Source organism: Podarcis erhardii (genome assembly GCF_964252035.2).
Source record: "Podarcis erhardii genome assembly, chromosome: 10".
Taxonomy (NCBI): Eukaryota; Metazoa; Chordata; class Lepidosauria; order Squamata; family Lacertidae; genus Podarcis; species Podarcis erhardii.
The window spans coordinates 57,412,567-57,424,638 of NC_138500.1; the positions used below are offsets into that span (position 1 = coordinate 57,412,567).

Genomic DNA, 12,072 nt, shown 5'->3' on the forward strand with positions numbered 1-12,072 from the left:
ATTTTACATTTATGGTCAAATTGTAGGTACTGAGAGCAGTGCACTTGATAAATATTCATCTCCGAATGAGTCAATAACCTTAAGTTAATAACCTTCCTAGGTACATGAACACTTTGATTTTCAAGCTGACGGAGAGTCGGATTTTCAGGACCAAACTGTTAAAGAAACCCTTCTTGGAGATACTTTCAGAATCCTCTTATCAAATCAGTCATCTTCCTCTACTTTCTTTGAGGCTTTGCAGAATGTTTACCGATCAACAGGGATTAAGGTATTGGTAGATCTGTTTATCTAATATTTATTACACTTAATTAGTCGCTTTTTTAAAAAAAAAAAACGCCTAACAATCTGATCACTCTGTAAAATATCTGTGCTTTTCTGTGTTTGTCCAGCATAAGAGTAAGGCTATACTCCTGCCAACCCAGCCATTTCTCAAAAATCCTCTGCTACTCTCGACCAGGTTTAACTTGGCACCAGTGTTAACCATGGTTAATGTTAATGTTACTCTATTTTAACTCAGAGGTGGGTCGTGTCTTGTGCTATGAGGCAGAGATATGAGGTTCCAGAAACATGATGCTGGCATGATGTAGAATCTCATAAGTTCAGATAGTATGCTCACCCCGTTTCTAGTATTCTGTTTATTTTAAGCACAATCCTGAACATGGTTTGCATTCTGTTATTATATGAAAAAAAATCATTTGGCCTTCTTCAACAGGCAGGAGAAGTTAGGAAAGTATAGGCTGACAATCCTCCAAACTATGGACCATTTCAGCCTATCCTATATATCTCAGATGGCTCAGTCAGCAGAGCATGAGACTCTTAATCTGGATTCAAGCTCCATGTTGGGCAAAAAGATTCCTGCATTGCAGGGGGTTGGACTAGATGACCATTGTGGTCCCTTCCAACTCTATGATTCTAGGATGTATTTGAAGCTGTGCCTCCAATATCCCAATCCTAAACTCACTTACTTGATTTCAGCTGGCAGATCCAAACCATACACTTAAAGCACACCAGTACACATTTACTTACAATGGGGACGCAGGTGGCACTGTAGTGTAAACCACTGACCCTCTTGGGCTTGCCGATCAGAAGGTCAATGGTTCGAATCCCCACGGTGGAGTGAGCTCCTGTTGCTCTGTCCCAGCTCTTGCCAACCTAGCAGTTCAAAAGCATGCCAGTGCAAGTAGATAAATAGGTACAGCTGCAGTGGGAAGGTAAATGGTGTTTCCGTGTGCTTTGGCTTCCATCACGGTGTTCTGTTGCGCCCAAAGCAGTTTAGTCATGCTAGGCACATGACCCGGAAAGCTGTCTGTGGACAAATGCAGGGCTCCCTTGGCCTGAAAGCAAGATGAGTGCCTGTTACATACTAAGCCTGGATCCTAGAACAATAGGCAGGTAGGATCCTAAAACTCAAAAGAAGCAGCCCAATTAGACCCCAGGAGGAAGTTAATCAGCCTATTAGGCCAGTACGATACTAGGATGCAACAACTGATTGGCCTGCAGCAGCAGCAGCCCAATCAGGAGCCAGGAGGGAAACATAATCAACCAATCAGACGGTACTCATTTTGTAAATAATGTATATAAAGCCTGAGGTTTTGGGGAAAATGAATCACTGTTCCTATGAGCTGAAATAAAGAGCATGAAATCCCTACTCGACTCTAAGTATATTTCAGCGCCGCAACCCTGTAGTCACTTTTGATTGGACTTAACTGTCCAGGCTTACTTGACCTTCTTACCTTACACATTTACAACACAAGACTGCCAGCAAATAAATATGGGAGCTATAGTTTGTTAAGAATGCTAGGAATTGTTGCTCTGTGAGGGGGTAACTCACAGCATTCTTTGGGGGGAAAGTCCTGTGTTTGAAATATGTGTTGGTCCTTAAAAGTATGGAGCTGTCCAGTGAGTCAATGCAAGGTGGATTTCTTCTGGATGTTGTGGTCATTAAGCATGTGTCCATCTTCCAGCAAAGGACAAGTTTATAAAACCCCAACAGATTAAAGTAATAAAGCTTTTTATTGGTCAAGGAGTCAGGGTGCCAGTAGCAGAGAGCTGTCTGCCTCAGAACACATGTACTTTGCCTTAGGACCCAAGGCTTCCCCTACTGCCTATGATCTTCTGCTTTCCTTTCACAGCAAGAGCATCTCCCAAAGGAATCTGACCATTGTCTAACTTTAGAAGAACTAAACCCACTGATCAATTTTGTGAAAGAGCTGCAGAATCTAGGACAATATGAAGTGGTAAGCCAACATTTGTGGGTTTGTTTTATAGCAAGTCTGTTTTGTCAATGCGAACATTTCCCCACATACCTTTGATATGATTTTTATTCACCAGAGCAGGGAGAAAGAAAATAGGGGGGAATATGTCTTTTTTTTTTTAACGAGTAAGAGATACAAAGACTTATCAGTGTGTACTTGTAATTTCACAAGGGCCGTACAATGTTTTATTAAATCTTTTAGTGTGGCAGCACCTATCATTTTGACCTCCCTGCCTATTGACATTAAATAGGCACTCTCACTATCATTTTTTATGCCAGCTGATTTTTTATTTCAACCTACACAGTAGTATAATTTAATTAGCTATATTTGCTTTAAAAGATTTACTGATTTTGCATTCCATTGATAATTATTTACGTATATTTTTAAACAGCTTTGTGGTTTTAACTGGTTTATTGGTAATTAAACTATGTACACCATGTAAACAACTATCTGACTTTTAGAAGACAGCTGAAGGCAGCCTTGTTTAGGGAAGTTTTTAGTGTTTGATGGTTTTATTGTGTTTTTAATATTCTGTTGGAAGCCATCCAGAGTGGCTGGGGAGGCTTACCCAGATGGAAGGGGTATAAGTAATAAATTTGTTGTTGTTGTTACTGAGTTTTATGATTAAGCAGTCTATAAATATTTCTACAACTATAAATCAACTGTGTTATGTACTGAAGTTCTCACCCTGGGCCAGCAGGGGGATACTGTAGATAGTTACGCAAATAAGGGATCGAAAGTGACCTTCAGTGATTGGATAGTTTTAGAAAATTGTTACAGTTACGTTGTCCTGGAGCTCTATATAAGCAGGCTGACTGAACCCTTCAGTTCTGTTCTGTTCTGGCCTGTGAATAAACAAGAGCTGTTTGAAGAATCACTGTGTCATCTGATATGTTCACCCACAAATTAACAAACTGCATGTCTGTACTAATCTGATCCACATTCACTTTTTTTCCTTTCAGCTGTTCCCCTCCACTGTTCCCAAGACCCACTTTTTGATGCATGACCTTTATCGTATGGTGAATCCGGGTGAAAAACTTGGCTCGATCCTGTCTGTGCATTGGCTCCTTTCAAATTTACTTGAACAGTTGCACATCATTAACAAAGTACCACGTGCAAACCTTCCAAAGGGGTAAGGTGCAATTTGACCCTATTTCTGGGTTTAGAGATAGATTCCATGCAAAGATGACAACGCTTTGGACTTCTGCAATGATACACTTTGTTGCATCAAATCATGCAGTTGGAAAGGACCCCTAGGATCATCTAGTCAATTATAAATACAAATAGCTTTCTTGGCATTAAGAGTTAAAACATTTCAAAACACTAGGATCAATTTAAAAGGAACAGGAGTGAGATTGTCGAGGATCACAAGGTACTCAATTGTTCTGCTTCACCCTATCTATTCCCTAGAGCAGGGGTAGGCAAACTAAGGCCCAGGGGCCGGATCCAGCCCAATCGCCTTCTAAATCTGGCCTGCGGACCGTCCAGGAATCAGCATGTTTTTACATGAATAGAATGTGTCCTTTCATTTAAAATGCATCTCTGGGTTGTTTGTGGAGCCATTCTACATGAGTAGAATGTTTGTTTTTATTAAAAATGCAGCTCTGGTTTATTTGTGGGGCATAGGAATTCGTTCATTTCCCCCCCCCTTCAAAATATAGTCTGGCCCCCCACAAGGTCTGAGGGACAGTGGACCCGGCCCCCTGCTGATAAAGTTTGCTGACCCCTGCCCTAGAGAGATGGTTCATTAAAAACCCTTTCAAGTAAGATGGAGGTTAAAAAGGAAGCCACTGGGGCAGTAATGTCCCTGTCCCTATCCGCTAGGAGGAACCTCATTCGGCTTTCTCTCGGAGCCATGAGTCGCAGGTCCAAAATCTTGCTCAGCACCTGGTCCAGCCCCCTGCAATCCAGGAATCCTGCACACAGCTGTTGCTGGGTGGCTTCAACCTACTTCTAGTTAACAGCCAGACACACTGACCCATTATATATCAATATCCATTTCCAGGCTAGGGCTACAATGGAGTTGTCCTTTGAGTTCCAATTCTGGCTTATTATCTTCAGTAATCTGTTAGATTAGGGTGCCAGCTATTGTGTGTGTGTGCTTAAATGGATTTTTTTTTAGCAATTTTAACAGAGTTTGAGGTGTTTTCTCTACAGGAGAAGCAAGGTAGACAAATCAAATACAGTGGTACCTCAGGTTAAGAACTTAATTCGTTCTGGACGTCCGTTCTTAACCTGTAACTGTTCTTAACCAGAGGTACCACTTTCGCTAATGGGGCCTCCCACTGCCACCATGCCGCCGCCGCGCGATTTCTGGGTTAGTGCAGTCTGTAACCTGAAGCATATGTAACCTGAAGCATATGTAACCCTAGGTACCACTGTAAACCAAATAGACACTGATACTGTAATTTGAATAATATCTCCCGTTAGAGTGAACAAGCAGTTTTTCCACAATTCACATTGTAGTGGGGGATGGGTTTGTGTGTGAAATCAGGAAGTAGAGTGGTTATGGCCACATCTGGCTTTGGCTTATCACCCACAAAGGAATGCAGCTCACTGCTATAAGATAGCAATTATTGATAACGTCTATAGTGTATGTGTAAGACAAGAAGAATGCCATAGGATCCACGTGACTTGGTTCTGTAAATCACATTCCTAATATTAGACCAATGTTTCTTTGCAACTGGGCAAGGCAAAGATGTTCCCGTTAAGTCCTTATACTTCTAGCACTATGAATCAAGGACTTTTAAGAATTATTTACTCTTTTTCCACAGGCAAAACAAGGATTCCAGAAACGTGCCCTGGATGAAAACCAAATGGTCAAGCCTTAGGTGAGAATTTAAAAGCATGTGTTTATATGTGCTGAAAGTTGCCCAGAGTGGTTGGGAAACCCAGCCAGATGGACGGGGTATAAACAAAAGAAGAAGAAGAAGAAGTATAAAGGAAATTTTTAAGCAACACTTGTACTTATTTTGTGTTTTTATCTTGTATTTTTATGCTGTGAACTGCCCTGAGACCTATGGATGGAGGGTGGTTAATAATAATAATAATAATAATAATAATAATAATAATAATAATGTAAATGACCCCTGGGTGGTTGAATCCAGTCAGAAGTGACTATGGTCTACAGAGCTCATCTCGCTTCAGGCCGAGGGTGCCGGCGTTTGTCCGCAGACAGCTTTCTGGGTCATGTGGCCAGCAGGACTAAACTGCTTCTGGCACAACAGAACACCCTGACGGAAACTAGAGCACATGGAAACGGCGTTTACCTTCCCACTGCAGCTGTACCTATTTACCCACCTGCACTGGTGTGCTTTCGAACTGTGAGGTTGGCAGGAGCTGGGATGGAGCAACGAAAGCTCACCCTGTCGCGGGGATATGAACTGCCAACCTTCTGATCAGCAAGCCCAAGAGGCTCGGTGGCTTAGACCACAGCTCCACCTGCATCCCTGGCAACAACAACAACAACAACAGTCGTATGAGCACCGTGGGAGAACCAGTGCAAAGGGAATAATGGGCACAGATACAGTCACTGCACAACCTCCATTTGCATCAACTGAGTGTGTACAAATTCTCCTACAAGTCCTGTTGAATTGAGTGGGGGTTGCACAGCAGCGAGTCCCTCCTAGGGAACTTCATTTGTTCGCTTCTGTGAATCATTTATCAGTAGCAGTGATTAGGGTCATCAGAATTGCGTAGCAGAATTTGATCATGCTGTCCAGCATTCAAATATTTTAGAAACTCACAAGCATAACATGATGGTGATAACCTTTTGTCCCAACACTGTAGGGAAAGTCAAGCCTCTGGCAAATGTCATTTTGCATATGCAATGGAAACTTTTCACTGAATGAATTTTTAAACCCTTATTAATGGAATGCCATGAAAAATATATATGACCCATGCTAGATTAAATTATATTATCTTTCCCTATAAAGATTATTGAAGCAAAGACCATCTACAAAGGTCAAGCTCTATTTCCTTTATAGGTTCCTTTACTATTCCAGATTAGCTTCTTCCATTTTATTAATGTCAGCAGTTACCAAAAGAATTCTACTGAAAGGAAAGTGCTTGGGGGGGGGCAAGGGGAGGGGGAAACAACCTCACACTAGTGTTGCATGCAGATGTTTTCTTTCCTTGCACTTGTTAGTTTAGAAATCTCTCTGCTTTTTCATCATTAGGACTGGTTACTCAGAGAAGGGCGGCATTAAAACAAGATCTTCTGCAATTAGAGAAAAACATGAAGGTAATAAAGTTTGTATTCTCTCTCTCATTCTATTTGCGGGGGGGGGGATCACTTATGGGCAGAGCAATATGAAGGCCATGTAGTCAAACTGAAGCAGCCAAGTAGAATTGCCTCAAGGAGATTTCCATTTGCCCAGGCAGGTGCATTATGTGACCCATGAGAACAGCAAAATAACCAGACTGTACAATGGTGCCGGGATAAAATCAGGCCAAATCTTTGCGTGGACAGGCAGAGTCCCCCAAACCCTGGGTGCCCCGCCCCATGTGGAATAATGACTCAAGACAACGTGCTATGAGATTAAAATTGGCCACAACTTTATTATGTTTCAGATGTGGGTAGACCTTGGCTCAGGCATTGGGCATTTATCCCTCCCAGTCCCCGCCAGGGATCTGGGGAACATCAGGGTTATCCAGTGTGTGTGTGGGGGGGGGGGGATGGGCTGGCCCTGGAGAACATATATTCAAACAGAGAGAGCTTGCCCCCGTTATGCCGCCATCACAGGGGAGAGCAATGACGACCTCTAGGCGTACGGCCAAAGCCTCCCCTCAAAACAACCACTTTAACGGGGAACCCTGGTATCGCCGCCACAAAGAGAAGGGGGGCGTGGATCACCGCTAAACGCTCACCCCCATTTAGAGAAGATAGACTAAAGGATTCCTCCCAAGGCCTAATACTGCCAAAATTGTGACGTTTTGCTATGGGAAAAGCAAACCTGCCAATGAAGGAGAATCCCTTTCCGGCCCTTCAACAGCGACCCTGACGTAGCAGCACCCGCGTACCTGTGGAGAAAAGGTTAACCTGCAAAAGAAGTCTTAACTGAGGGTGGGTAGGGTGGGAGAAGCTCTGGAGCCAACTGACGATTCCCAGGTAAGACCCTCCCCCTATTGTGTGGGCAGGTAGTCCCTCCCCCTACCTGGCCTGGTCACCTTGGCAACGCCTCCCCAGGCGGGATTGGGCAACTGGCTGAGGTAGGTGGAGACCACCAGGTATCCCACCTGGGGGAAAGCGAAGCCAAGCCTGTGCTAATGGAGCCACATAGGGTCAAGGGGCTGCGCATGACAACGCAAAGGGCGCCCCCCCATTTAGTGTGGGGAGCGGTCATTATTGACAGCAGCAGGCGGGGCAAGGGTTGGCATGGCATTGGGTCCCAGGATCAGTTAGTTCATCATTCCACAAGCCCCAGGTTAATGGAATGGATCCACTGGATTTGGATGGGAGTCGGCCAGTGTTAAACCTTGCCGTGGTGCAAGCCAAGCAAGCAAGGTCTCACTGGGGGACGAGGGTGAAGATTCCAACCAGGCAGATACTGAACCCACGCTTGGGTTTTGCCGTGGTCAGTCCTCCCCTCAGGCCCCTTATGGGGGGGGGCTATACTACGTTGATCCTGCCCAGTGCTATTTCCTCCCTCAAACAACGTTCTGCCTAACAAAGGAAAGCCATAATTTCACCGAGGGAAAGGTTGAAAAAACCCCAACCAAGTGCCAATTAGCTTGAGAGAGAAAAAAAATCATTTCTGGCCCTGTCAACCAACAACCCAAAACTGCTCAGTGAAGGCTCTAACCTGAGGGTGGGAGGGTGGGAAGCTCTCAAAGCAAAATGGCTGTGAGCTCCAACAAAAGCAGTCTTATACAGTGGTACCTCGGGTTACAGATGCTTCAGGTTACATACGCTTCAGCTTACAGACTCCGCTAACCCAGAAATAGTACCTCAGGTTAAGAACTTTGCTTCAGGATGAGAACAGAAATTGTGGGGTGGTGGCGGCGCGGTGGCAGCAGGAGGCCCCATTAGCTAAAGTGGTACCTCAGGTTAAGAAAAGTTTCAGGTTAAGAACGGACCTCCAGAACGAATTAAGTTCTTAACCCGAGGTACCACTGTATAGGCTTTCCCCTCGCTGCTGCAGTAAGGGCTCATGGGACAGCTATTTCCCATGAGCCCATCACACAGAGAAGATACTGGGCAAAAAACCTTGCCCAGTATTTTGCTGCAACCTATGGGCCACAGCACCACCAGGCAAAGGTGTCCTGTGCTTATTGGGCACAAGACGGGGCTTAACAGCAGTCGCTTGAGTGTTGTCATAAATACAGATTCCACCCTGACCATTCTTGGTTATTTAGTGTGGGAAATATGACTGTGCTGCTGTCGTGAACACATTTTAGATGGTGCCTGCAATGTTATTGCATGAGTCCCTCCTTCAGCCTTTTATCTCCCTTGCCACTAAAATGGCCTCTACACAGTGCTTTTCTTCCCTCTTTGAATAAGACTGTTGCTTCTTGATATACGTTTAGGGAAAGTACAGTGGTACCTCGGGTTAAGAACTTAATTCGTTCTGGAGGTCCGTTATTAACCTGAAACTGTTCTTAACCTGAGGTACCACTTTAGCCAGTGGGGCCTCCCACTGCTGTCGCACCACCAGCGCATGATTTCTGTTCTCATCCTGAAGCAAAGTTCTTAACCCAAGGTAATATTTCTGGGTTAGCAGAGTCTGTAACCTGAAGCATCTGTAACCTGAAGCATCTATAACCTGAGGTACCACTGTATTGTCCATTTCTATCATATTGGTCTCTCTGTGGCTTTTGGCCGTGATTATCAGAATTGTTTTATAACTGACATGGTTGTTCTGCAGATACTGGCAGAGTTATCTGCCATGATATTTTAGGGTTGCAATATATCCTGGATATATCTGGAATACTGCAGTTGGCTGCAGTGTCCAGGCGGGAAAACATCTGGGAAAATCTGCATGTATGGCAGCCGTTTTTGCTGATTTTCCATAAAAGTAGCTCAAAAATGTTGATTTTGCCAAAACAGGCAAAAACCCCTCTAGGTTCTCATTGTTTGAAATATGGCAATCCTATGATATTTTTATTTCTTCTCAGATGCAGACGTATGTAGTAGAGGTATCACAAACCATCCTGAATTGTCTTTGTTTATCCTCTAGGTTTGCGTTTTTTAAATCTGGCTAAAAAAATACACTGCAGTCATGGTAAGTCAAACCTAAGATTTTGGCAATAGGTGGCGCTCATTCAACAAAATTGCATGCTGTATTCATGTAACCTTTTTGGAGGATGATTTTTGCTTTCACTAGTTGCTTGGGTAAAATAAATATTTAGGCACTGAGAAATACTAATGGTGGATTTATAGACCTATAAGGAAACAAAACATCATCTACTTTCAGTCTCCTTCTTCCAATACGGTAACTACCTTGCAAATTGATTCATTTTCAAGACTGCCATCATTAGCCACATTTTCCCTCTCATTACCCTCACAAATGTTTCAGTTAATCTGTGGGAAGATCTTTTACCACTCTAATCCATATTAATTGTTTAAAGATCTTACTTCATGTGGTGCTTGGGGAAGAACCATGGAACTGCCCATCAGAAACAGTTTGGATTACAGTGGTAGCTTGGAAGTCAAATGGAATCAGTTCCAGAAGTCCGTTCGATTTCCAAAACATTCAGAAACCAAGGCATGGTTTCTGATTGGCTGAAGGAAGCTCCTGCAGCCAATCGGAAGCCACGTTGACATTCAGGTTCCAAAGAACATTCGCAAACCAGAACAATCACTTCTGGGTTTGCAGCGTTCGGGAGCCAAAACGTTCAACTCACAAGGCGTTCAGGATCCAAGGTACGACTGTATTTAAAACCTGATATTTTTATCCACTTTCATATGCAATTTTTTTTTAAAAAAATATGCCTGACAGAAGGGAATAGAATTTGGCCAAGAATAAGGAGTCAAGCCATTGATAATGTCCAATTGCTTATTTAAAAAACTGATTTCCCTTTTTGTTATAGATAAAGATTCCCTACCTCATATCAAGCAGATCTTCACCAATCCACATTTGGATTTAAATCCTAATTTTGACCCAAAGATCAAGGAATACTACTCTGAAGTCCCATTTGATGTGGTGACAATAAAGATTAGAGCAGAACCTGCAAACTGTCGCTGTGAAGTCCACCTGGATGAGAAGAACGGACCAAGGTATTTTGAGAGAGTGGGCTATTATTCAAGAGACATGGAATTAAAACACACACACACACAAATCCTAGTGATAAGACAATGTGGGTGAAATCCAAGTGAGATGAGACTCATAAACTTTAATGGACATAAGGAGATTGATTTCAGTGGATCTGCTCCAACTATGCCTTAGTTGTCTATCTCTCAATAGTCTTGCTTCTTAGGAAGGCCTGCTGTAGCAGATTTCTCCAGACTATTGCTAACTGGTTTGGTAGTTCACATGGAGAAGAGCATGCTGCTTCACATGGAAGATTTGTCAGGTGAAGCAGTTTCTAAGGTGCCCCTTTAAGCAGTTTGCTCCAATAAATTGGCCCTGATGCTGTGGTGCTCTTCATATGACTTGATGTATAGGGACGTGGGTGGCGCTGTGGTCTAAACCACTGAGCCTCTTGCGCTTGCCGATCAGAAGGTTGGTGGTTCGAATCCCCACGACAGAGTGAGCTTCCATTGCTCTGTCCCAGCTCCTGCCAACCTAGCAGTTCGAAAGCACGCCAGTGCAAGCAGATAAATAGGTACCACTGCGGCGGGAAGGTAAATGGCGTTTCCATGCGTCACAGTGTTCTGTTGCACCAGAAGCAGTTTAGTAATGTTGCCACATGACCTAGAAATCTGTCTGTGGACAAATGCCGGCTCCCTTCGCCTGAAAGCGAGATGAGCACTGCAACCCCATAGTCACCTTTGACTGGACTTAAACGTCTGGGGGTCCTTTACCTTTTTTTACCTATGACTTGATGTGTATGCAGATTTGCTGCAGCAGGCTTTGACTTGGGTATGTTAATGAATTTACAATCCCTATGCATGTACAAGTTGCAGAACAGGTACACTCTGTGTACATAGCTCAGAGCCCTCCAGAAACAAGGTTCCCAGCTATGCAATAATGAGCCCAGTTTTCATCACGCTGTAGACTTGTACCCATGTCCAATTGGGTCAGAACTGGTTGTGCATGCATAGATTGGGGAATGGGGCTTGCTGCCATGCTCTTCCTCTCCATTATATACATGTATGCACATTCAGTAACATGAACAATGCTTTGTAGTGAAATCATGCAGATTGCTAAAGGAAGAAATCAAAATATGCTCTACACCTGTGTTTTATGAACTAAAATAAACATCTCTACTGAAAACCATGGAGATCTCAAATCCAGACATATAGAGCTAAAAGAGCATTGGGAATGTTAATGAGAACAGGGGGGCAGAAAGACAAAGTTGCATGTCATCAGATAAACCTTCAGTTCATCTATAATCTTTTTATAAAAAAAACAACTTAAAAGTTGTTATGGCCTCTGATAAGAAGCTATAAAGTGCACAGGTTGCTCTACTTTTCGCTGATATTTTCTTGCTATTGTGCTTTTTTCAACAGTGTTGCAAATTACCCTCTTGGACTAGGAATAAACAGAATAAATGTCCTGGTAACAGATAGATCTCAATCACTCCACGAGGTTGTGAGCATGTACAAAATCATCATTTACCGAGAAGACCGCCCAAGCTTGCCATTGTTTGACGACTTTATGGTGTGTGGCTTTGTGCAGGTACTGTTTGATTTTGTGGAATAGTAGAAGTAATT

The 12,072-nt window shown here is 43.3% G+C and overlaps 1 protein-coding gene across 1 annotated transcript in view; it reads left to right on the forward strand.

The window, feature by feature from the left end:
* Nucleotides 1-12,072, forward strand: part of CPED1 (cadherin like and PC-esterase domain containing 1) — a gene marked incomplete at its 5' end in the record, with an annotated part of 117,460 nt that overhangs the window by 54,523 nt on the left and 50,865 nt on the right. Inside the window, 8 exons of the mRNA XM_081877864.1 lie at nucleotides 101-268; nucleotides 2,133-2,237; nucleotides 3,218-3,387; nucleotides 5,030-5,086; nucleotides 6,434-6,498; nucleotides 9,434-9,478; nucleotides 10,287-10,473; nucleotides 11,869-12,037. Coding sequence (XP_081733990.1) covers nucleotides 101-268; nucleotides 2,133-2,237; nucleotides 3,218-3,387; nucleotides 5,030-5,086; nucleotides 6,434-6,498; nucleotides 9,434-9,478; nucleotides 10,287-10,473; nucleotides 11,869-12,037 — 966 coding nt within the window. The remainder of the gene's footprint in view (nucleotides 1-100; nucleotides 269-2,132; nucleotides 2,238-3,217; nucleotides 3,388-5,029; nucleotides 5,087-6,433; nucleotides 6,499-9,433; nucleotides 9,479-10,286; nucleotides 10,474-11,868; nucleotides 12,038-12,072) is intronic.